Source organism: Amblyraja radiata, chromosome 18, assembly GCF_010909765.2.
Source record: "Amblyraja radiata isolate CabotCenter1 chromosome 18, sAmbRad1.1.pri, whole genome shotgun sequence".
NCBI lineage: Eukaryota > Metazoa > Chordata > Chondrichthyes > Rajiformes > Rajidae > Amblyraja > Amblyraja radiata.
The window spans coordinates 29,782,723-29,809,802 of record NC_045973.1 but is presented as its reverse complement, the minus strand read 5'-3'; the positions used below and the strand labels follow the sequence as shown (position 1 = coordinate 29,809,802).

General features: G+C 43.9%; 1 protein-coding gene across 2 annotated transcripts in view; it reads left to right on the top strand.

The window, feature by feature from the left end:
* The window catches only part of LOC116983311 (mitochondrial carnitine/acylcarnitine carrier protein-like), a 204,718-nt gene that overhangs the window by 12,004 nt on the left and 165,634 nt on the right, over positions 1–27,080 (top strand). Inside the window, exons 4-9 of one of the 2 annotated variants that reach the window (XM_033037017.1) lie at positions 4,048–4,138; positions 6,311–6,428; positions 10,046–10,118; positions 11,016–11,125; positions 12,824–12,948; positions 14,325–18,763. In XM_033037017.1, coding sequence (XP_032892908.1) covers positions 4,048–4,138; positions 6,311–6,428; positions 10,046–10,118; positions 11,016–11,125; positions 12,824–12,948; positions 14,325–14,387 — 580 coding nt within the window. In that variant the 3' untranslated portion in view covers positions 14,388–18,763. Of the gene's footprint in view, positions 1–4,047; positions 4,139–6,310; positions 6,429–10,045; positions 10,119–11,015; positions 11,126–12,823; positions 12,949–14,324; positions 18,764–27,080 lie in introns of those variants that run through there. The other variant, XM_033037018.1, reaches the window with a different exon arrangement.

Sequence of the window (27,080 nt, the reverse complement as noted above, 5' to 3'; positions counted from 1 at the left end):
GACCTGAAATGTTACCAATTCCTTCTATCCTGAGATGCTGTCTGTCCCGCTGAGTTACTCCAGCATATTGTGTCCATATCTTCGTTTAAACCAGCATCTGCAGTTCCTTCCTCCATCTCATCCACGCTGACCATGATGCCCATCTACACTAATCCCATTTGTGAAATTAATAGTACAGCGTGGAAATGGGCCCTTGGACCCAACTTGCCCATGCCAACCAAGATGGCCCATCTACGCTAGTCTCTCCTGCCTGTGTTTGGCTCATATCCCTCGAAACGCTAAAGGACACAAAGTGCATGAGTAACTCAACGGGTCAGGCAGCAAACTGGAGAACATGGATAGGTGACATTTCGGGTAGGGACCCTTATTCAGACCTGAAACGTCACCTGTCCATGTTCTCTATTGATGCCTGACCTGCTGAGTTACTCCAGGACTTGGTGTCCTTTTGTGTAAATCAGCATCTACAGTTCCTTGTTTTTACATTGCCCCACTTAACCTTTCTTATCTGTGTACCTGTCCAACCATTAAAGTAACAGAAATGGGCAAAATTAAACTCTAAAGGAAACTAAAAATGCTTTAAACCATGCAAGCGGAAGTCAAGTGTTAGGTGTTTCATTGACATATGTACTGAAACAGATAAATTAAAATTTTGAAATATTCGATACCCAGATGGTTGTTTGGAAGAAGCTGTTCCTGAACCTGTATTATTTGCCTTTGCCTTGATCCTGTGCTCTTGGCCTCTGGTCCTGCAAGATATTATCTCTAGTGGGGAGCTATTATTGGAGGACCATGTCAAATACTAGAAGGCAAAGCTTGATGGTGAGAGGGGCAAAATTTAAAGGAGATGTGCGGGGTAGGTTTTATTACATTGAGGGTGGTGAGTGCCTGGAAAGTGCTGCCAGGAGTCGGGATAGAGGCAGATGGGACAGTGGCGTTTAAGAAGCTTTTAGATATACACATGGAAATGCAGAGATGGATGAATGTGGATCGCACGCAGGCAGTTATCTTCGCTTCATGTTCAGTGCGGACATTGTGGGCCGGTGGGCCTGTTCCTGTGTTGATGGTTCCATGTTCTGCTGAGCATAGGTTTCAGTTTCTTGAGATTTCTTCCCCTGTCTTTGGAAGAGCCTCTCGTGTAAAGAGTGGACATTAAGATCAGTTGTTATAGGTCAAGCAATGGTTGCGAAAGTACTTCAACAAAAATCATTGTTTTTGATGGGAATTATGAGTTGAAAAGCATCTATTGGTGGGTTTCAGTGTTGTTGGACATGGCTCCAAGCTTTTAGACCTTCCAATGAAATAGACACAGGACGTTTGCTTATTAAGGGGCTATTTTTCACACCAGCCTAACTGACTGGACCTTTAATACACAGTGGGGCTTGTCGCCTTCATGTCTTTGGTGTTGCGACACATCAAATCGCCTCAAATGATAAACAACTGTAAAAGTGGGAGGGTGCCAGAGGTAATAAATCAAAAATGTTTTAGATTGAATCTATGTAAATCTTCCCCCTCCCCCATAAATGCTTTGTCTGCTCTGATTTGTTGAACTCTTATCTGTTCCTGGACTTTGACAGTCGTAGGCAAGCGGTCAAGTAATTATTTGATTGTTTAAAATAAGAGAATGGTTGAAGACTTTCTCGACTGGACGTGCACATAATGACCCATACTGGTTCTGATTCACTCCGAATGGGCTTTCAGTAAGGGATAAGTGTCTGTCTGTTTGCTCGTCATGTTTTGTGCATATCTCGCGCCAATGTTTTCCTTGCAAGGCTTACCGTTCCAAAGCATTGCTAAGCAACAGTGGACTGACGGCATCTGTGGCCCAAATTAACAACTGGATAACAAAGCAAGGTCTCAGTGGTACAAATCACGCCATCCTAACCTCCTACACACAAAAAAATGCTATACCTAAATGGTGATTTGCAGCCACTTGGGTATTTAAATTATTTCTGACATTCCATCGTAAGCAAGACATTTTATTCTGTCTTTGTCTCATTTCTTCCACTGTTTAACATCCTTTCCTCGCCTCACCTTCCTCCAATCCCCTGTCTCTGGCTCCCACTATCTTGCGACCACTCTGCTGCTCTCTAAACCCGTCTCTTCACATTCCTTTTTCAAGGTATTCATTTCTTGCTGGAGTACTGGTTTGGGAATAATTTTTTTTTGCAAGTTACTGTGTACAATGACAGTGTGTTAAACGTATTCATTGACAGTCTTAGGATCTAGTCATGTTTTACGCAAGAATGATATACAGGTCCACCACCGATTTTCTGGCACCTTTGGTTCCCAAACCTCTGTGGATTATCCATTTTGCCGGACCAACAGAGGTCATAGTCTCCGACAGGAGTCCAAAGGTACCAGAACGGTTCACCTAGGAGCCAGTATACTGGCCGGCAAATTCTGCCATGGAAGTCGGCTATGGGAACGGATCTGATGGGTTTGGCTGGGCCGGAGTTCCAGAGCTTTGGCTGCAGCGGGCAGATTTGACCAGCCGATTGGCACGGAAGTCCAGGCCTAGGCACCACATTTTCAGGTGAACTTCCAGCGGGATTTCAAGTGTGCTCTCGTAATTTTGTCCAGATGAAAGGAAGTGCCGGACCACCAGTTGCCGGAAAATCGGCGGTGGACCTGTACTTGAGAAGTTGCTTTCTTGATTTGAAAAGTCCAACACTGATCAAACCACTCTGAATTCCAAAGAATGCTTGAATCCCACCCACATGATACATCTTGCTGCCTGAGCGAAAATCTGCACGGATTTGTTAGCTGCAGCTACCTAAGTTCCAACATGTCACTCCCATAGCCTGCACCCTCAGTGACCTGTCTGTCAGTGGTTTCATTCAACTGCAGTGAACTTTAGGGGAGCCAAGACCCTCTGCAAGGATGTTGTCAGCTATCCTTTGATCAGGTATCCAATGATGTTATCAGCTAATCTTAAGCACTGATAGATTCATCGGGAAATTGAGGCGAGTGGTACAGAAGTTTGAAAACGCATGCTTCCAAATTCAGGAACAGTTTCTTCCCAGCTGTTATCAGGCAACTGAACGGTCCTCTCATCAGCTGGAGTGCGGTCCTGACCTCCCATCAACCTCATTGAGATCTTTGCTCTATCTTTAATCAAACTTCATCAGACTCCAATGTTTTATCTTGCACTGAATGTTGTGCCCTTTATCATTTGTATCTGTGGATGTCTTGATTTTACTCATGTATGGTCTTTTTTCTGACTGGATAGCATGCAAACAAAATCTTTCCACCTTCCCTCGGTACACGTGACAATAAGTAAACTAAACTAAATGTACCCCTTCTGAGCTTGTCCCATTTGCTCACATTTGGCCCATATCCCTCTAAACCTTTCTTATCCTTGTACCATTGGTGTCCAGAGATATCCCGTAGCTGAGGAAACAAAGGCTGGTGGCCTGTGGTGTTTTGGCGAGAGTTCTGTCGTTTTTTGTGCATTGAACTAGTGTGAACAGGTGACCAATGGTCAGTGTGGACTCCGTAGACTGAAGTGCATGGACGGGAGAGGAGAGGGACATGAGTTTGCTGGTCAATTAAAACATCCAAGGATGGCAGACACAAAACGCTGGAGTAACTCAGGGGGACAGACAGCATCTCTGGAGAGAAGGAATGGGTAACGTTTCGGGTCGAGACCCTTCTTCAGGCGGCGATGACTGGAGGCCCGCTGCAGCCTGGGGCTTGCCTGGGACGGGCAATGCTCATAACAACGAGAGCGCGGACTGGACTTCGAAAATAGCGCCAAAACCTGGCACACCTTTCATGCGGACTCAGTGGACTATTTCTGCACACTTGTTCATCGGGAATGTGCTTGGGTATAGCAATACTCTGCTGGACTGTATGTAAGAAACTAATTTCAGTGCATGTGGCAATAAAAGCAGCATTGAACCATTTATGTGCTGAATCTCTAAATTGAACTAGATATGTCTTTCTAAACTCCCTTTATCAATGAACACATGGGAAATTTACTGTTTGTAATTTCTTAAACAAATGGACAGGTTGACTGACTCTCTCTGTTTGCATTGTCTTGCTCAGGTACCGGCAGCTGTTTGCTGCTGGGATGCTCTCTGGAGTCTTCACCACCGTGATCATGGCCCCAGGAGAACGGATCAAGTGTCTTTTGCAGGTAAAATTAGAGGATTTCTTCATCTGGTCACCAAGATGAAAGCCTAAAATGTCTATTTTAGAATTGTTAGCGTTCTGAGTGTCTGGTTGCAATGCGACGTTCCTTCTTGAGTTCCCTTTATCAGACCCTGTCAGTTCTACTGTAATATTAAGTGTGCTTCTCCCTCTCTCTCTCTCCGCAGATGCTGTCTGACATGCTGGGCATTTCCTCTATTTCCCATCTGTAAAATGAACGCTTTCCCCAGACAACGCCTGATCTGCTGGTCATTCCCAGCAGACTTTTTGTGTTTTGTGTTGCATTTCATTGCTTTTATATCCCTGAATCTTAAATATCAGAAGCATTAGGCCAGCCTACCCTAGCCCAATCAGAGATATTTCCTTAGTCCTTCCATTCCTTCACCTATCCCCTGCCCCCGCACCTCCACCTGTAAATTTAAGATCTCGTGAGATGGGCAACATTTAATAGGAATCTGAGGGACAACTTTTTCACTCAGAGGGTGATGGATGGGTATATGGAACAAGCTGACAGAGGAGGTAGTTTAGGCAAGTACTATAACAACATTTAAAAGATGGTACCCGGATAGGAAAGGTAAAGAGCAAAGTGGATTGAACCCGGGCAAAGTTTAGATGGGGTATCTTGGTTGGCATGGATGAGTTGGACCTATTCAGGTGCTGTATGACTCTAGAAATTGTTTTCTTTCTTTCTCCCAGTTCTTTTGAAAGGACCTGAAACATTAACTTTCTGTTTTCTCTTTCACACAGATATTACTTGACCTTGTGTTTTCTTTAAGTTTCATTAAGTCTGGTGCTGCAACCAAAAATAAATTCTTGCATCTTGAGATGCCATCTAAGACGATGGTGAAATAGTGAAATGCGCAATTTGAAATGTTCTCTCTGCACCAGTGGTCGTTTGGTACAATTGTTGTTGCTATTTTGCGTCTATGCATTTGTATGTGCGCTGTTAGATTAGGAGTTGGAACACACGCAAACTTGTGCTGCCTCGGCTTAATGACATTAAGGACAATTGTTATCGGTTGTCTGGCAGCCTGGTGCAAACCAGCAATCAAACATGGGGCCCATCTGTTCAGAGCAACTCTCACATCCCTTTAGCAACTCTTGCAGAGCAGGGATCTTTTAGTTTAGTTTAGACATACAGCACGGAAACGGGCCCTTCGGCCCACTGAGTCCACACCGACCAGCGGTCACCCATACGCTAGTTCTATCCAACACACTTGGGGCAATTTTTACAGAAGCCATTTAACCTACATACCTGCACGTCTTTGGGATGTGGGAGAAAACCCAGTGAACATACAAACTCTGTACAGACAGCACCCATACTCAGGATCGAACCCTGGTCTCTGTTGCTTTAAGGCAGCAACTCTCCTACTGTGCCGCCTTTTGTACCACTGTGACTTATTTGCCCTTTGTCTGCTTTGGATTAATTACCACCAGGGGGCGTTGATCGATGGGTGCCTCGTCTTTTTCCTTCTTTGTGTTTTGAGTTTGTTGTAAAATGTATGTTTTAGTTTATCTTTAGTTTTTTGTGTTATATGGGGGGCGGGGGAAACTTAAAAAAAAATCTCTTTCCACAACAGAGATGCGACTTTTTCCATGTCGTATCTCCGTCAACACTGCGGCCTAACCTCGTGGAGCTGGTGGCCTCTTGCTGGGACCTCAGGAGCTCCAAACGTGGGCGCCTGCGGACTTAACATCTCGGAGCTGGCGATCCCTTTGCCAGGGATCGATCTCGGAATCTCCAGCTGCAGGAGCCTGCAAACTTTAACAACGTGGTGCTCGCGGTCCCTGGTTAGAGATCGACTTCGGGAGCTCCAGGCTGCGGGAGCTTCAACCGGCCCGATCGTGGAAGCTTCCATCTCCGGCTGCGGGAGCTTCATTCGCCCTGACTGGATGGTTCGAACTCCCCCGACCGCGGGAGAAAAGGAGGAAAGAGGATTAGACTTTATTGCCTTCCATCACAGTGGGGAATGGGGAGGAGCCGCTGTGGTGGATGTTTATGTCAAATTTTTATGTAGTTGTGTGTCTTGTTGCTTTTTTGGTATGACTGTATGCAAACCAAATTCCTCGTATGTTGCTAAACATACCTGGCTAATAAATTATGATTATGATGATTAAGGTTTTCCTTATTTCCAATTTTTAATATACCTATTGTTAGATTCAAGCATCAACTGGTGCGACCAAGTATGCCGGCCCCATTGATTGTGCAAGCCAAATCTACAGGACATCAGGCATTCGGGGCATCTACAAGGGGACTGCCCTCACCCTCATGAGAGGTAACTGAGAGTATTTGTATTACTTTCATGTTCATAAGTTCTAGAAGCAGAATTAGGCCCATCATGTCTACTCAGCCATTCATCCATGGCTGATCTATCTTTCCTTCTTAACCCCATTCTCCTGCATTCTCCCCATAACCCCCCACACATGTACTAATCAAGAATCTGTCAATCTGCCTTAAAAATATCCATTGACTTCCAGATGATTGATTCCAGACAGCCGTCTGTGGCAATGAATTCCACAGATTCACCACCCTCTGACTAAAGAAATTCTACCGTATCTCCTTTCTAAACATCCTTTTATTCTGAGGCTATAGCTCTGGTCCTGGACTCTCCCACTCGTGGAAACATCCTCTCCACATCCACTCTATCAAGTTTCAATGAGGTTCCCCTCCTCATCCGTCTAAACTACAGCGAGTACAGGCCCAGTGCCTTCAAACGCACATCGTACGTTAACCCAATAATTCCTGGGATCATTCTCGTAAACTTCCTCTGGACCCTCTTCATCACCAGCACATCCTTCCTTGGATATGGGGCCCAAAACTGCTCACAAGTACTTCAGCTTATCCTTGTCTATTACTCAATCCAGATGTTACCATTTCCACTCTGAGACTATTTTATCTTAAATTAACCCTGATCCTGCCAGGGGTGTTGGAAGAGGCAGATTTGATTGTGGCATCAAAGAGGCTTTAGTTAGGCACATGGATGTGGCATATGTTGATGTTTAGAGATGCAGCACGGAAACAGGCCCTTCGGCCCACTGAGTCCATGCTCACCATTGAGCACCTGTTCACACTTGTTCTATGCTATCCCACTTTCCCATCCACATATTAGGGGCAATTTTTAACAGGCCAATTGCCCTTCAAACCCACACATCCTTGGGTTGTGGGAGGAAACCGAAACACCCGGGGGAAACCCATGCAGTTACTGGAAGAACCTGTAAACTCCATACAGACAGCAGCCGAGGTCAGGATCGAACCCGGGTCCCTGGCGATGTGAGGCAGCAGCACTACCAGCTGTGTTGCCCAAATGCCCCTTCAATGAAATTGAAATTGTTGCAAATGTTACTTCATGAATTTGTATCGTTGTTGAACTTATTGTTCTATTTATCATTGTCATGTATACTGTTTACTCTGAGTTTCATGTGAGCAAAGAATTTCATTGCACCCTGTTGTATATGCCAGTAAACTCATCAGAATCTTTAGTAATTCCATCAGTTGCCTTATAGTTTCAATTTGGCCATTGGGCCCCATTGGGAGTATTGCATGCAGTTCTGGTCACCCCATTACAGAAGGATGTGGAGGCTTTGGAGACGGTGCAAGAGAGATTTGCCAGGATGTTGCCTGGGTTAGAGAGTATCGGCTGTAAGTAGATATTCAACAAACTTGGATTGTTTTCTCTAGAGATTTGGAAACTGAGGGAAGTCCTGAGGAAGTTAATTAACTTAGCATCGCTATTGTATATTTCCCCAAGGTGGAAATGCCCAACACAAGAGGGCATATGCAGTTTTTACGTGAGAGGGGAAAGTTTAAAGGAAATGTGCGAGGCAATATATATTTTTTAAACCCATAGAAAGGTTAGTGTCTTGGAATGAACTGCCAGGGATTCATACCGCTACCCAAGTGAAATATGAGGTGTTTCTCCAATTTGTGCGTGGCCTCATTCTGACAGAAAGCCCAGAGGCCTAGGACAGAAAGATCAGTATAAGAATGGAAGGGGAGTTAAAATAGTTACTGACTGGGAGATCCAGTCGTCCATGGCAGCGAGCGCAAAGGTTCAACGAAACGGCCGCCGTGTCTACGCTTTGTGACGCCAATATATAGGAGCCCACATCGGGAACACCAGATGCAGTAGATAAGGCCGATGAGGTAAACACAAATCAATCGGACGAAGGGTCCCAACCCAAAAGGTCAGCTATCCATATTCTCCAGAGATGCTGCCTGGCCTGCTGTTACTCCAGCACTTTGTGTCTTTTGTCAGTGAAATAATAATTATAGTTTTGATCAGTTCTTGCTAGTTGCTGCTGTTTTACGCAGATCGCTTCATTGTTAGCTTGCAGACAGATTGTAGGGCTTGCTGTTACCTTGGCAATCTCCATTGGAGTGATAGTTACATGATACAATCCATGCTGCTTTCTGGTATTTGGTCTGAACTTAAAAGGATTCCAGAATATATCTCGCGAAGCAAACACTCCATCCATTAATAGACACAAAATGCTGGACTAACTCAGCGGGACATGCAGCATCTCTGGAGAGAAGGAATGGGTTCAATCCATTAACAATTTACGGGAAAAGGTACAATGCAGAATAAAACATTTTTATGTTGTGGTTCCGTTTAGAAAAAAAATGTAACAAGTTCTACCATGTTGATTCAACAAGAAGTAATTTGAAAAAAATTAAGAACTGAGACTTGCAACTTCTCTTGCTACTCGATTCCACTGTGTGGCCTTGTTGTCCAATACGAGCAAAATCTTGTTCAATATGAGCAAAGCATGCAAAGTGTTGGAGGAACTCGGTGGGTCAGTCAGCATCTGTGGAGAGAATGAACAAACAAGGTTTCATCTCTCTGCCTTATCTCTCTCCGTCTCTCTCTATCTTTGTTGCTTCTTCTTATCGAGTCCACACACAAGATTAGAAGTTGTTCAGCCAGAACTGACCACACTTCTCGGCATCTGCATACAATGGTGTCTGTCTTGTGCTTCTTGTGCGTGGTGGTGGAAAGATTGGTGAAAACAAGACCATGACGTGAACGCTCTTTCCTTGACCCCATCTTTGTTGCTGATCCCTGCCATCACTTAAGGGTGGAAGAAAGCAGATCGTGTGAAGCAAGAAAAATGTGGAAAGTTCAAAGAAGATACCAGTATTGAACAATGGAACATAAGAGACGGCAGATGCTGGAACCTTAAGCAAAACATAAAATAGTGGGGAAACATAAAGTGGTGGAGTCAGGCAGCATCTAAATGGAATGAACAGATGACATTTTGAGTTGGATCTGAAGAATAGTCCTGACCCAAAATCTCATCTGTTCACAATAATCAGCAACAAAGATAGAGAGAAACAGAGAGAGAGAGAGATAAGGCAGAGAGATGAAATGTTGTTTGCCTTTCTCTTCACAGATGCTGCCTGACTCGCTGCGTTCCTCTGGCTCCTTTTATTTTGCTTGTAACAAAATGTTGCTAATATTGAACAAAAGGTTGGCAAAGTGGCACAGCTGGTAGAGATGTTGCCTTTGCACCAGAGACCCAGGTTTGACCTGACCGCTGGTTCCCGCTGTGTGGAGTTTGCACGCCCTCCCTGTGACTGCATGCGTTTCCTCTTAGTGCTCCGGTTCCCTCCCATGTGCGGGTTTGTAGGTTAATTGGCCCTCTGTAAATTGCCCCTGGTGTGTAGGGAGTGAATGAGGAAGTGGGGTTACATAGAACAAATGTAATTGAGTGGTCGATAGTCGGTGCACTCGGTGGGCTGAAGGACACATTTCAATACTGTATCTTTCAATCGAACAATCAAGATAGTTATAGGCAGATAGAGTAGGTGATGGGTGATGTTGTGGGAGGTGTTGTTAAAATAACAGTTGCATCAAATGTCTCACTTTTAACTTTCAACCTTCTGTTCCATTAGATGTCCCAGCGAGTGGAATGTACTTCATGACATACGAGTGGCTAAAGTTTTCACTTACTCCCGAGGGACAGAGGTCAGTAACCCTTTCACATTGCATTTCCATTGTAGGCCCGATTGAATTCCGAGTAGTGCTGGAGTAACTCAATGATTCAAAGAAACGTTATTGTCACATGTGCCTTGGTATAGTGAAATGCTTTGTTTTTGCATTCAACTGTGTGAAATCATACAGCAAACCTCACAGAGGCAGTACACAATTGTCATCACATTTTGCCACCGACAAAGTTACAAAAGTTCACCGAACAATCCTGCCTGCTGCCGCATGTGGCAGAAGACCTCCTCCCCACACCCACCTTACTTAATTCTCGGCGCCTCCACCCTCAACCTCCAGGTCCCCCTTCATTCTCTGAGACCCCTCACCCCGACCCACCTCGCTCTCCGCAAGTCAGGAAGCATCTTTGGTGAATGTGGATGGGTGACGTTTCTGATCAGGACCTTCCTTCAGACTGTTAAGCCTTAATTCCAAACACATAGCCACCCACCTGCCAGATTCCTAGTTCAGGAAAAGAACTCTTGGCGTGCCGATTGGATACTTTTGTTTTGTCCCCGAAGGGCACGCAGAAGTAAAATATATTATTGTCGTTGGCAGTGTTTGTAACCACATTCTTGGAAAGGAATTGAAGACTAGTTGGAAAACTGCCCAGCACTGTTGTTAGATATTTACCACAGACTTGCTATATATGAACAGAAGGAGAGGTTTGTGGGGCTGATGCCTAATTCCCTCCTGAGCACTATGTGAAAGGCAAGAATTAAGACCTGAACACAGTGGTGTGAAAATTGAATGGTTCCAAGAATCTAATTGCAGCATGTGGAGCCCACAAGGACACGACGGGCCAGGCAGTGGCCTTCTGTACCAGGTTAATTGAGTGATTCTAACTCCACAAATCCCTGTGGTTTTTCACCTTGGCTGCAGTGTGGCTGATCTTAGCATTCCCCGAATCCTGTTTGCGGGTGGAATGGCTGGAATCTTCAACTGGGCAGTTGCAATTCCTGCGGATGTGCTCAAGTCCAGATTTCAGACAGGTCAGTTTCTTCTTCACTTCACTTCTGGTCACTTTGATGATTTGAGTTAAGAGTCATTGTGGATGGTGATGTTTTAGTTTCAGAGGTCCAGCATGGAAACAGGCCCTTCAGCCCATGCTAACCATCGATCACCTGTTCGTACTTGTTCTATGTTTAGCCACATTCCCATCCACACTCTACACACTAGGAGCATTTTCAAAGGCCAATTAACCTACAAACCTGCACGTCTTTGGGATGTGGGAGGAAAGCGGAGAACGCGCACGCAGTTACAGGGAGAACGTGCAAACTCCACACAGACACCTCTCGAGATCAGGATCGACAGCGGATCTCTTGTGTAAAGTGGCAGCGGTTCAACCAGCTGCGTCACTGTGCCACTGCGATGTGTTGGAAGCAGCCTTATGTTTGAAATTAAATCAAATTTAGGAGGCATAAATAGGGTAGACATTCCAATAGCCAATACTGGAGGGCAGAGCTTTATGGTGAGAGGGGAAAAGTTTAAAAGAAATGTGCAAAGCAAGTTTTCTTTTAATACAGAGGGAAGTGGGTGTCTGAAACACGCTGCCAGGTCTGGTGGTGGTGACAGCGGATCTTTTAAAAGGCTTTTAGGTAGGAACATGGATATGGAATAAACGCAGGCAGAGGAAATTAATTTAACTTGGCAACTTGTTAGTCACAGACATTGTGGACTGAAGGGTCCATTCCTGCACTTAACTGTTCTGTGTTTTATTAACCTCCGCTTGCATCACAATCCACTGACAGCCTCTGAGAAGCGAGTGCTTGTGTGTGCACAGCAGGGGAAGGCAGGATTCAGCTTTGCAATGTCCAGTCACCTCACTGACACTGATGGATTCTCCTCTGAGGTTCAGTCTTTGGAACAAAGCACAGGAAGGTTACTGGGACCTGTGAAACCGTGCATGATTTACCACCTTGCTTGGAGTAGAACTGGAGAAATAAATGACATTCTGGTTGTTTTATTTTCCTCTTTCAGCTCCAAAGAAAATTCTGCAGGCCAATGTAGGCAGGTTGAAATTAATGAGAAATGCAAGCAACAGTTTGGCACTGGAACAGCCCCTTCAACACACTGACAGTTTTAGTTTCAGAAATACAGCACAGAAACGGACCCTTCAGCCCACCGAGTCCATGCCAACCCATTCACATTTGTCCTATGTTATCCCACTTTCTCATCCACTCCTTACACACTAGGGGCAATTTACAGACCCACACGTCACAGGGAGAACTTGCAAACTACACGAATAGCACCCGAGGTGAGGATCGAACCCGGGTCTTTGGCGCTGTGAGGCAGAAACTCGGGCAGCGGCATCGCTGTGCCTGTCTATACCGACCAACAAAAGACACAAAGTGTGGGAGGAACTTAGCCGGTTAGGCAACATCTCTGAAGTTATATGGATAGGTGACGTTTTAGGTTGGGACCCTTTTTCAGTCTTTCCAAACTGAAGAATGGCCCAAACTTGAAATATCACCTATCCCATGATGCTGCCTGACCCGCTGAATTACTCCAGCATTTTGCATACATTTTCATTCAAATTGTTTTTCTCTATATTGCAGGTACTGGAAGTCCAAGAATAGATCATTTGATGGGTAATCAACAGTGTGGACCATTTGGGCGGAATGGCTTGTTTCTTTGCTCAATTAGCCTAATTCCACTAACGGATAATTTTCCTTACTTTGCTAAACTAGCTCCTGAAGGGCTGTATCCCAACGGCTTCCGTGATGTTCTCCGTGAGCTGATCAGGGAAGAGGGCATTGGCTCCCTGTACAAAGGCTTCACAGCTGTTATGATTCGAGCTTTCCCTGCTAATGCGGTGAGGACCAACTATATATCATTACAATGGGGGCAGAAGTTTAGTTTATTGTAACGTGTACCGAGGTAATGTGACAAGCTTTTTTGTTGCGTGCTATCCAGTCAGCGGAAAGACTTTATATTACTACAATCAAGCCGTCCACAGTGTACAGATACAGGATACAGGGAATAATCTTTAGTGCAAGATAAAATCCAGTGCAGTCTGACTAAAGATAGTCTGAGGGTCTCCAATGAGATAGATGGTGGGTCAGTTGCTTGGTTATAGGATGGTTCAGTTGCCTGATAACAGCTGGGAAAACAATTGTCCCTGAATCTGTAATACCATATGTAGTTAGATAACTGAGAAATGTGTGGCAATCAAAGAGTGGGAAATATGTATCTTGTTTTATTGTTTTTAATTACCACGTGGTGTATGGCAGTGAGGTGAAGCACCTTTTATGATCTGTTGGATGCGCTACATTTACACAGCATTGTGAGCTTATTCCAGGCTTTTGCTTTGCTTTGGTCACAATAAAAATCTGCTAGCGGAAAATTGCCCTACCTTGCTGTTGTTAGAATCGTACTTCAGGTCATTATGGGTTTGGGTTTATGATTATCACATGTACGAGATACAATGAAAAGCTTTTTTTTTTTGCCTGCTATCCAAACAGATCAGATATACACCATACAGAGATACAATCAAGTCAAGTTCAGGTAGAATCGATAAAGCAAAGGGAAAGATACAGAGTTCTCAGCATTGTAGCGCATCAATTGCATAGACAAAGTCCAATGTACCCGATGGGGTAGAGGTGAATCGGACAGTAGCCTAGCTTAAGGAAGGACCATTCAGAAGCCTGTTAATGTAGGGGAAGAAGTCTGGTGGTGCACGACGGATGGGAGCCGGGAGAAGAAGGAATGAACAAGGTAGGACAAGTCCTTGATTATAGACACAAAATGCTGGAGTAACTCAGCGGGACAGGCAGTATCACTGGAGAGATGGAATGCGTGACGTTTCGGGCCTCACTCAGCCACACCTGCAATGGACCCCAACTGCACTTCATTCAACGCTACAGGTTCCAGAAGTCCTTGATTATGTTGGCTGCTTCTCTGAGACAGCATAAAGTGTAGATGGAGTCAGTGTGGGAAGACTGATCGCATTGGATTTTATCGTTTGCCACCATCCCACTGTGACCACAGGCCACAAGTGATGCTTGCATAGAGGTGGAGGGGAAGGATTAGTGTATTTTATACATTTAATAAATAAATGAATAAAATGGAATTAATATATTCTGACCACATGCTGAGATAATTTGGGAGAGGTTTTCATTGGCTCTTCTGAAACTAAAACCATATTTCCAAATGTGCCAATGTTGTGATTCTTTAATGCTCTACTTTCAGGCCTGTTTCCTTGGCTTCGAGTTGGCCATGAAGTTTCTCAACTGGCTTGTACCTGACTCGTGAATGGGAAGCAATATTGGATTGTTGTTGAAATTGTGAAGCCGCTAATCAGAAAGGTGTGACCAATCTTCAACGAGCTGAATCAGGAATGGCATTTTATCATCTGATAATTACCGATTTAATATTTTATAATTTTCTTGAGGAATATACTTTATATATATATATATATATACATGTAATGCATACACTTGCCTTAACAATGTTCAGCAGGTGACTGGGTTTGAAGTGAAGCCCTGGCATCCAGCTGGTTTTGAGCCATAATTTCCAAGCAACATGTACACTTGCAGGGGGATAGTATCTAGTTATGTTAGGCTCGCGGAAAAATGATTCCTGGTCAAAAATCTCATTGCCCAGGACTTTATTTGCACTGAAATCTATTGTCATTGTTAAACCTTTACCAGTACGCCACAAAACCTGCTTTTGCAAACTCTATGGAAAATACTGGATGCACACAATGTCTGAAGGGAAATAATGGTTGATATTTTGCACATTGCCATTTATTAACAAAATTATTTTGAATGTGATTTAAGCATGATGTTAACCAGGGTATTTTTTTTAACATAACCAACCTTGTATATAGGTTTTAGACATCGACAGATTTGCACTAGGTAGAATACTGTGGCTGCACTGTTGGGACTGACAGGGGAGATGGGGCCTGTCTGCACCAGATTATTAAGTGAGCTTTACTCCCTGGCTCCTGTACTACAGTTTGTATGAGCATTGACATCTGTACAGAGTAGTCCTTTATCCATCTGGACCTGAACCAACCACCCCTCTATCTCTCAGGAGCAACAGCCAACCTGGCCTTAACATGTACCTGCAAGTTCTAACCTTGTCCGAACCCACACGGATAAATGATACTTTATTCTTTTTAACTGCCACTTACACTAGAGTCAGTCGTGCTACTTCTCCATTTACGGATTCAGACCAGATGTTTCCATAACAGTCGTAGTTTTAAGTAGTGTTGAAATATTGTTAGAATTTCATGTTGATTAACTAATTTAGTTTATTTTCGAGATACAGAGTGGAAACAGACCCTTCGGCCCACCGAGTCCATGCCTACCAGCATACATGAGCACTATCCTTCACACTAGGGACAATTTACAATCTTCACTGAAGCCAATTAACCTATAAACCTGGACGTCTTTAGAGTGTGGAAAGAAACCGGAGCGCCCAGGGAAAACCCACGCGGTCACGGGGAGAATGTACAAACTCCGTCCAGACAGCTCCCACAGTCAGGAATGAACCAGGGTCTCTGGCGCTGTAAGGCTGCATATCTACCACTGCACCACCGTGCACCTCCAGATGGCTGGAGTGAAATGATATCATGGCCAGGTGTTTTTTTCATTGCGATATTGTTGTCCTAGTGACAAAATATCCTCTGAGCATTAATGCACGAGATTTAACCTGCATTGGGTCCAGTAGGCACTGTGGATGATGGTGGTAATGCTGATGATGGCAGAATGGTGGTTGTACTGGGTCTGTGAAGAATGGTACTGTGATCTTGCCTGTGGAATCAAGCCATGTGAAATTGTTATTCCAGTTGTTAGCGGGCAGCTGAGAAAGGAAGCTTTCTTACAACCTCAGAAATGTTGGCCTGTGGCTTCCATTTTTGTTTGAATATGTGCCTTAAGTGTCTGGTAATGTCAGTGCCATTTGCGGAGGGAGGAGGGAGATTGCAACAGGATGAGAAAGTTGAAAGAAGCTACCCAACACAAATCACCTTCCACAGCAACACTGAGCATGTACACATCTCAAAATTGAGGCTGATACACTGAGTGCAGACACAAGGAACCACAGATGTTGGAATCATATGTAGAACACAAAATGCTGGAGTGACTCAGCGGGTTGGGCAACATTTTTGAAGAACATGGATAGGTGAACTTTTGAGTCGGGACCCTTCTTCAGACTGAGAAACATCAACCGGAAACATCACCTATCCACGTCCTCCAGAAATGTTGCTTGACCTGCTTAGTTACTCCAGCACTTTGTGTTCTGATACATTAAGTGTTTGCTTCCACAGATGGATGCTCCCTTTTCTGAGTTTGTTACTTTCTCCCTGTGACGTGTGGGAGTTTTCCGGGTGCTCAAGTTGCTTCCCATACTCCAAAGCCATAATGGTTTGATGGTTAATTGGCTTCAGTAAGTTGTAAATTGCCTTGGTGTTAGTCTACGAGGTGATCGCTGGTCAGCGCAGACCTGATGGGTCGAAAGGTCTGTTTCCGTGCTGTATATGTAAGATGAATTGATACTGAAATATTGGCTCGCTCGGTATCATTTCATGGTGGACCGTTTCACCAAGTGGTGAATTACAGCTGAGCTTGGTTTGATGGCCACTTGCTGTATTCGGCTGGGTGATGGTTAAGGCAGGTAGTCGGTCCCCAGCCTGCCTGATGACTTACTCCAGTCATCAGCAAAGTGAGTTCTGACCAGGGATGAATGGTCCACATATATGGGCAATGCTTCAGTTACCAGCGCGGCTATTGATCGGCCTTGCAGACCTTTGAGAAGATCCTAATTACTTCTGCATGAGGTTGTGGGGGTGGGGCTGGGGCTGGTTTTGGTAGGGGGTGCTGGTTATGGTGTCGTGCAGGAAGATGACAATGTGATTATGGACAGAGATAGAAGAAGATGAACCTGTTCACACTTTTGCTTTTCAGAATTTTCCGAGTTCACTTGTGATTCTTTATTTCATGGCTCCAAATTGATGGTATGCCAAATTCAATTATGTTTTTAATCAAAACATAACATTGTTTTGAGAAGCACTTGGGCATTTACTGCCCCCCTCCCCTGAGATTTAATGTTCTGGGTTTGTATGCATTTGGCGACATAATTTGAAACTGATACCTGAATGTAATTTTCCTTAAAACTGCTTCAACATTTTAATGTGTGCCATTTTGTTTTTAAAATATTAGTCATAATTTGTGATTATGCAGACGAATCTCTGCATCTGCCTTACACTGTAATATTAATTATATTTTGTGGATTGCACTTGATTGACGAAATTATAAAGGCTGTCGTGTTTGAGCACAGATCTAGGTAATTCGCTTTATTGGAGCTAGGGATAAAGCCACTGAAGGTCAGGGGCGCAGGAGGAATAAAATAACCACTTGAATCAGCTGTTGTTCTTTAACGCCACTTTCTGAAATAGGATGAATTCTTGGGTCATTCTCAATTTGTTCTTGAGATGGTGTTTTCCAATGCCATTCCTTTGTTTCCATTGGAAATTTAGATACTGGTTTCCATTTAAAAACAAGGTGGCCTTCGGAACAATCCTTCCTTGAGAGCATTTGTGTCCATTCGTGTTGTCTTTGTAAAAGACAAGTGCATGTTTTAAGCAATTAGCAATTTTAGTTTGCACTTCTGTTATTTTGAGGGGAAAGGTTGATTCTGAAGCATCTCCATGCTAAATCATTGTCCAGGTTTATAGCTTCATTCAGCCAGTTGAGGAGGAAGCCTTAACTTTGCTTCATGGGCTTTACAGTTATCCCCTCAAAAGTCAGTGACCCAATGACTTGCTTATAAAGCCAGTCACTGTACCGTCCTTGAAAGTGAGTTGGGCGGTGTTACCTGTTAGATACAGTAATGGGTCTCTCCTCTGTTCTTGTCCTCCCAATATCCCATAGGATGGACAGTAAAGTCTTGGCCATCCACCTGTTGGTGAAAGTGGACGTGAGCAGAGCCACAAAGATAGAAAATGCATCAAACTCTACTGGCATTCCACCTTGATTCCAGTTTAATGCTGGCCAATGGTTAAATATACCAACAGCTGACTGCTACTTATGAAAAGGGTTCAGATGTGTGTTTAGAAATTTGAGTCTAAAAGCACACAATTGTACCATATCAAAGTTAGATGGGCTTACTAACCCAAGCCTCAAACTAGTGAGTACTGCACAGTAAGAAATGTTGATCTTCAGATAAAAAGCACATTCAATTCCGTCTGTCCTCTCAGACGCACAGGTTTCCTAACAGCAGTGTTTATTCTTCTTGCTGTCCAAGACAATTTTATTCCTTTTATTCATAGTACAATAATAGGTTAGCTGCTGAACTCATTTCTGGTTTTGGGAACTTGTACGTTTCCTACAAAACAAAAGTGAAACACTTCCTTTGGGATATTCTTTGACTGCAAAAGGTTATTTTTAAATGCCTTTTATTTTGACTGGGTGGTCGTAAGATTTTTGAAGCTGTTTGACAGTTGTACTAATGCCCTGTATAACACGGGTAAATGTTTAAGTTGGCAACGCTACCCTAGAATTACCTCTTGAAGTACAGATCCACAGTATTCTTTGTACAGAAACAAATTACCTCATCTATACTGAATTAATATGCCTCTGGTGTTTAATGTTCTTTCACACAACAATAAAGCTGATTTCATTGTACCTGCTGTGTGTGTGTTGGATAACTGAAGGTTTGGTGTCTGCACTGGAGAAGATGGAAGAACCTGTGCAGCTCGAGTTTTAGTTTAATGATGGAATTATTCGCTCACTCATGACATTGAGACAATGATGTTCATGCAGCAACCCCACTGGTTCATGCATGGTGCATCAATGCCAAATTCTCCAAACCATCCCTTTCCTGCCAGCTCACTCAGAGGATGTTTCCCCTCATGGTCGAGAGTCATGGTACATCAATGCAAGGTAAGAGTTGTTATTTGAAATGGAGAGAAGAAAAAATTACCTCACCAAAGGTTGTGAAACTCGACAGCTCGTAACCCCAAAGAACGATGGAGGCTCTTGCTGAACATATTCAGGCAGACTTGGGTTTATATCTCTAACTAAACTATATTCTGCTCTGACTCCATCTGAAAGCTTGCAGATGACACCACAGATTTCCATCCTAATGGCTCGATTTCCTCAGTTTGGTTTGTCTCTGACTCTTACCGACTTCTATAGATGTACTGTGGAAAACATCCTACTAAGTTACATAACAGCTTGGTTTTGGAACAGCGTAGCCCAAGACAGCAACACATTGCAGAGTTGTGAATTTAGCCAAGTCTTTTTTGCCTGTCATTCTGCTGGGCAGAAAATGCCAAGCTTGAAAGCATGTACCACCAGATTTTGGAACAGCTTCTTCCCCTCTGTTATCAGATTGTTGATCAGTCCTATAACCTAGGGTGCAACTGCCATTTTCACACAAAAGGGATTTGTCTAATTTGGTATCATGTTTGGCACAGACATATTCAGGGCCGGCCTTAAGCCGATTGGACCAATTGCTCCCAATTGGGCCCCGCACCAGAATAATCTACTCTCAGCTCGGGTAGATCTACCCCGGGTGGAGGGGGGAGAGAAAGTAGAGGGGTGGAGGGGGAAGAAAGGGGTAGACCGGGAGGGGGGTGTGAGGGGGAATGGGAGAGGGGTAGGTGGGTCGTTCGCTCACGGCAGCGCACCTGCCCCTCAGGTCGCCGTGCTTCACGCACACAGCCCCGACTCCACCCCTCTCCCCGGGGAGACACGGTGAACAATACACGGAGGGCCGGGCCGGGGGTTGGAGCAACGTTTACAAACCTCGGCCACAGCGAGCACGCGTCCGCCCCTCTCCCTCCCTTCTCTCCTTCCCATCTTCTCTCCCTTCCTTCTCTCCGTCCCTCCTTCCTTCCTCTCTCTTTTCCCTTCTCTCATTCGCTCCATCCTGTCTTTCTCTCCTTTCCTCCCTCCTTTCTCTACTCCCCTCCCTCCCTTTTGTCCTTCCTCCCTTCTCTCCCTCCCCCCTTCTCTCCTTCCCTCCCCCACACACACACACGTAACGCACAGACCACACACACACACACACACACACACACACAGTTAGGATGGGGTAGAAGTATCATTGCCGTTCTATGTATCCTTTGCAGTTGTTTGCATTCCAGTTCCCCATCATTTATTGGGTATAAAATAACAATCATAATAAAAATATAAAAATCTTTTTCATTGCAGTTGTAAATTAACAGAATTGCGTGAAAGGAGGCCATTCACTCCGTCCATACTAAGACTAAGAGCAATCCTCTTCCCACGGTTCCACAAATTCTTTCCTTTCAGGTATTTAGCCAGCTCCCATTGTGCTGTTGCAGTTGAACTTGCCTTCACCGCTATCTCGTGTGGGAAGGAAGCGCAGATGCAGGTTTGCACCGAAGATAGACATATAATGTTGGAGTAACTCAGCGGGTCAGGCAGCATCTCTGGAGAAAAGGAATAGGTGACATTTCGGGTGGAAACCCTTCTTCAGACTGAGTTACACCAGCATTTTGTGTCCATCTTCACCACTATCTCGTTTGAGAGGGTTTTAGATTGGCACATGAAAATGGAGGGGTATGGATCTTGTGCAGGCAGAGATTAGTTTAACTTGGCATCATGTTTGGCACAGTCATTGCAGGGTGAAGGGTCTGTTCCTGTGCTGTTCTATGTTCTGTGCCCTCTCCTTTCAGGCCCTTATCCAGCTTATTTTGGAGTGTTGTTATTAAATCAGCTAGAACCAGTTCCTCGCCATTGCTTTCCAGACCTATTCCATGTGCCATTTTTTTTCTCCTTCTTTTCATCTCATAACTTGTCACCTTTGAGCTCAATAATGCCACCAGGTGCCAGTAAAGATAAGCAAACAAAAACATATCCCACTTCTTTTGATGTTTTCCTAGCCTCGAAGACCAAGTGAAGTGCAAATAATTTTTTATGCCAGCCCAATGCATATTTCTTTATTAACAATCAACGCAGGTTGCATTGTATAACAGATCTGTAAACAGAGTGCTCATTGATAACACATTAAACAAAAAAAAAAGTTCAATAAATTAAAAAAAACAATCGTAGTGCAAAGAAAACTTGAAATTCCTAGTGGAACCCAGAAAGTTCATAGTTTAGTTGGTGCTTGTAGTGTTCAACAGCCTGACGTTTGTTGGGAAGAAGCTGTTCCTCAAGCTGGGGGGGTCACAGTTTTCTTGTATCCCTTCTTTCTGATGGCAGGAGCAAAATGAGAATGTGCCTGGCTAGGGTGGTGTAGCCTTTTTTTGAGGCAGTGCCTTCTATGGATCCCTTTGGTTGTGGGAAGGTCAGTACCAGGTTTATCTAAAGGTTTATCACCAGCTGACGTGGCTGCCTCTTGGTATTGGATATGACTTTCCCTCCTCAGTAATTCTACTGCAAAAGCTCTCACCTTGAGCATTCATTTTTGGTTGAAAGTCACATCCTGTTTTCTCAAGCACTGTTATTGTCATTTGACACTCTCCACTTCCTTCGTTCATGACCTGAACGTACTGGACTCGGCACCAAATAGCTTGAATGCAGTGGGCTTTGTCGCCTTTCAATGCACCTTTTTCCAAATCATTGCATTATTACAATGCTCATTTGGTTTATGTTATGCATTATGCTCGCACCTCATCACCTGGGAGTTAAGATCATTTCATACTCTTGCCTTAGAACATAGAACAATACATAGAATGTAGAACAGTACAGCACAGGTACAGGCACTTTGGCCCACAATGTCCATGCTGAACATGACGCCAAGTTAAACTAATCTCCTCTGCCTGCAAATAATCCATACCACTCCATTCCCCTCCATATCCATGTTTTGTTTAGTTTAGAAATACAGTGTGGAAACAGGCCCCTCGGCCCACCGAGTCTGCACCGACCAGCGATCACTAACACTATCCTACACACACCAGGGACAATTTACAGAAGCCAATTAGCCTACAAACCTGTACGTCTTTGGAATGTGGAAGGAAACCAGAGCTCCGGGAGAAAACTCACACAGGTCATGGGGAGTACGTACAAACTCCGTACAGACAGCACCCGTAGTCATGATCGAACCCAGGTCTCTGGTGCTGTGAGGTAGCAAATCTGCCGCTGTGCCAGCCAGTGTGTATCAAAAAATCTCTTAAACACCACTATCGTATCTGCCTCCACCAGCAGCCTTGGTAGCAAGTTCCAAGCACCCACCACTCTCTGTGTTTTTAAAAAAACTTGCTCTGCACATCTCCTTTAAACTTTGCCCCTCTCATCTTCAAATGATGTTGTCTGGTCTTTGACATTCCCACCCTGGGAACCAGGTTCTGACTGTCATCATTTTATACACTTCTATCAGGTTTCCCCTCCAGAGCAAACAATCCAAGTTGTCTGATCTCTCCGCATGGCGAATACCTTCTAATTCAAGCAACATTCTTGCTGTGTATAGTTTTGGGCAATGTTGTTGGGGTTTCTTCCAGGTTTAGAAAAAAACGGGAAAAGTGCATAATTTACTACTGAGGTTGCAGAGAAAGTGTAAATTTAAAAAAAAGTGCAGGTGCTTTAACAAGGTAGTTTGGAAGATCCTAAGCATATGAGGGATCTGTTCAAGACAACATCAGTGAAGAATTTAGTGTTTTCAAGCTTTTGCGTCTTCTGCCTGACAGGAGAGGGGAAAAGAGAGAAAGATTTATTTTTCGTGAACAGTGCATAGGTGGAGGATTTTTCAGATTAGAGAAATGCCAATGGTATAACTCTACTGCCACTTTGCTGTATCTAGTGCTCTCAATCATTTCTTGATATCACGTGGAGTGAATCAAATTGGTTTCTGTGTGGATGGGGAGTGAAGTAGAAAGTTGACATGGATAAATAATGACATTTCTTTTTTACTTTACTTTTACTTTACCAATGCGGGGGGTTGCGGGGGCAGGGAGGGGGTGGGTGGCGGGTTTGGGGGAGGGCGATGAGAGTTCCCCAACCCCCTCCCCCCCCCCCCTGATCAGCCCACCCCATTCCCTGCCTTGTGGCCAATCACTAGGATTGTGGGGCAGCAACCTCGTTACCATTGGCAACGTCCCATTGTGATGTCATTGTGGCAGTCGGCAGCTGGAGAGCCCATTGTGATTGATGCAGCGTGAGTGGCATTGTGACATAATCACTGGAAGCTCCTGGAAAAGGGGTTTTCTGAGAAGGCAGTTTTGGCTTTAAAAATTTTTAATCATGAATAACCTTTGAAATATAGCATGAAATCTTAAGTGAAGCTGAGTATGGTGTGGGACCAAAATGCAACCAGAACTTGAGGAGCAGCTCCTTCAGATATTGGTAGAGGGGCAGCAACCTCGTTTCCATTGGCAATGTCCCATTGTGATGTCATTGTGGCATTCGGCAGCCAGCTTGAGAGCCCATTGTGATTGGTGCACTGTGAGAGGCATTGTGACATCATCACTGTGATCGCTGGAAGCTGTCTGTGAGAAGGTAGTTTTGGCTGTTTTAAAAATTTCAATGATTATTAACTTCGGAAACAGGTGGAAATGCGACGGAAAGATGTTTATCGCTACCACAGGAAAAATGTAAGTAGGATGTGTGAAAATGGGAAGGCTGTGGCCTAGCATTTGGAAGAAGATAGGAAAACCAGATTGACACAGAAACACATTGTGGGCATAAACAAGATGAAGACTTTTAGTTATATAGAGATAGACACAGCATGGAAACAGGCCCTTCGGCCCACTGAGTCCGTGCCGACCGGCAATCACCCAATACACTAACACTATCCTACACACTTGGGACAATTTACAATTTTTTATCAAAGCCAATTAACCTACAAACCTGTATGTTACTGGAGTGTAGGAAGAAACCAGAGCACCCGGAGAAAACCCACACAGTCACAAGGAGAACGTAAAAACTCAGACAGCACCCGTCGTCATGATCGAACCCGGGTCTCTGGCGCTGCAAGGCAGCACCTTTATCGCTGTGCCACCATGCCACCCCTTTTCATTTGTTTCTTTAACGTGTTGGGTCCCATTCTGGGGGGTCGGGGATGGTCTTGAAACCTCTCCCTCAATTAGCTTATCCATCACCATTCCCGGTTACATGTGGAAGTACTGCAGAAAGCTTAGTTCTGATCTGTATGGGAGGATTTATTACTGAACCTGAAGACATGATCACAGTTCCCACTACAGTGGACTGGCTATTTCAATGGACAACATTTTTTAAATCTGGAATTTCAATATCAATAATTGATTTATTACTTTTGTTGAAGGAAAGCAAGCAGCCTCATTATCTGATCTGGTCTGTACATAACTACAACCTAATATTGGTGACTGTAAATGGTCTTGGAAACTAAGTACAACCAGTAATCAGCAATAAGCACTGCCGCAGGGAACTGGGTCTCTGCTACAAGTGTACATTAGAGAGTTGAGTGCACATTTGGCAGTTTGCATCAGAGCTGGTTCAGCAACTCGAATGCCCAGGAACAAAGTAAATTACAGAGTGATGGACATGGCCTAGTCTATTAAAGGTCCTGACCTCCCCACAATCAAAGGGATTTACAGGAGGCGCTGCCTCAAAAAGGCAACCAATATCAGCATCATCAAGGACCAACACTTTGTATAAGCAAAAAGCTATAGGAATCTGTAAACCGTGATCACCAGGTTCAAGAATAGCTTCTTCCCAATAACCATCCGGCTTTTGAACACTGTATAGAAATAACCTCAACTATCAACATTTTATGGACTGCACTAGTTTGCACTAAGAACTTTGGGGTTTTTCTGTTCTAGTGTTGTGTTATTAATTTATTGGATTTTGTTTATTATATATTATATATGTGTGATGTGTTTACAGGACTGTTATGGTGCTGTAATAAGAATGTTCTGTTGTTGGTACACATGACAATTAAACACTCTTGACTCCTCTCGACTTTTGATTCTTGCCTAAAACACCAAGATCCTGCAAATGGAAACGGAAAAATCTCCATCTCAATACATCCCCATGTTCTGGGGCAGTGATTTAACATAGAACGTCCTCCCTTGAGAAGGGGTGTTCTTTTCAAAGCTAGCAAGTTTGTTGGCAGTTGTGTCTCTTCACACTATTTTGAGAAAGGTCCACATGATGGAGAAGAAAAATGGACTTCAGTGGATAACATTTGGTCAATATTTTACAGCTTTCTATTAACCTTTCCCAAAGTCATAAAAGTCAACTTCATTTAAGACTTGGTTTGGAGTTTCGGACAAATTAACATGAAGAGAACTTTGAGTCTTCTCGGAAGTAATTCATTTACAGCTTCTTGTTGATTATTTTCATCCTTTTGTAGCCATGGAAAGTTGAAGATTATGGAGGAATGAATTTTGAGTACATGGCACAAATGAATGCAGAGGAGTTAAACATTTTCGGGTCAAGTTCAGTTCCAGTAGATAAGTTACATACTCTGCAAAACTTCTATAAATCTGCATCTTAGCCATGTGTGCTGTTGGTCTTGTCGGAAATCCAAAGCCATTGTCGTTGAAAGGGCAATACATCATTACAAGTCTTCCCTTCTGGGACAAGGATTAGTTAGTGGCAACTGTATGCAGCATTGGCACTCCCATCAGGTAAGCAGTACAGAAGTGTGAAAACCTCCATATTCAGGGACAGTGTCTTCTCAACTGTTATCATTCAAGTGAACTATCCTATCAACAACTAGGGAACGGTTCTGAGCTACCATCTACCCCATTGGAGTCCCTTGGACTATCTTTAATCAGACTTTACTGGACTTTATCTTGTACTAAATGTTATTTCCTTTATCGTGTATCTGTGGACGGCTTGAAAATAATTGTGTATAGTCTTTCTACTGACCAAATAGCATGCAACAAAAAGCTTTTCCCTGTACCTCAGTATACATGACAATAAACTACACAAAACTAAACAAAACATTGGCTTTTTGTTTCCAGCTTTGGCCAGCACAGCAGAGCAGCAGTAGAGTTGCTGCCTTACAGTGCCAGAGAATCGAGCTTGATCCTGAGTACGGGTGCTGGCTGTACGGAGTTTGTACGTTCTCCCTGTGACCATGTGGATTTTCTCCAGGTGCTCTGATTTCCTCCCATGTTGCAAAAACGTGAGGTTTGTAGGTTAATTGGCTTCCGTTAAAAAAAAATTGTCAATAGTGCGTCGGATTGAACTAGTGCACGGGTGATCACTGCAGTCGGTGCGGACTTAGTGGGCCGAAGGGGTTGTTTCAACTAAACTAAACTATCTTCTCCTTTGTTTTATCTATTGTACTTGAGTTTGACGATTGTATTTCTGTATAGTATATCTGAGCTGCTTGGGTATCATGTAAAACAAAGCCTTTAACTGTACTTCGGTACATGTGACAATAAACCAAAACCTTCCTTCTTGATCGGGTAAATGCGTAAAGTCCCTTACCCAGAGTAGGGGAATCAAGAACCAGAGGACATAGGTTTAAGATATGCGGGAAAAAAGATTTAATAGGAACATGAGGGGTAACCTTTTTACACAAATGGACTTTCACATTTGGCTGTAGTCGGCAGAGATCTAGCTGGGACCAGCAACAGATGACTGAGTAAGAGGGTGCAGTTGACCGGGATCTGAAGTGGAGAAAACTGAGCTCTAGTTGGACCATTTGAGTCTGGCCTCCCGAAGAAGCTCCCGGTAAAAAACGAAGGTCACTCAGTCTGAGGTTGGCCTGGTTCCAGCCAAGACCCTCAGAAGAAGACACTGAAGGTAAGACCACTTGTGTAAAGGATTGGCTTGTGTATTGGAAATGAGTAAAGGATTAGCTTGTGTATTGGAAATGATAAAAGGATCGGCCACGGCAGACTATAAAGTTTTTGTCACTAATGTGTATTGGAAAGACGAGGTGTAATGTGTATTGGAAAGACGAGGTGTCTTGAAAGGAAGTGTATTGAAAAGACTATGTGTCTTGAGGAGACAAGAGATAGTAGTTAGATGGATTATGTCTGTAAAAGATGAATTGAATTGTGGAATAAAGACAGAACTATTAAAAGAATGGAAAGTA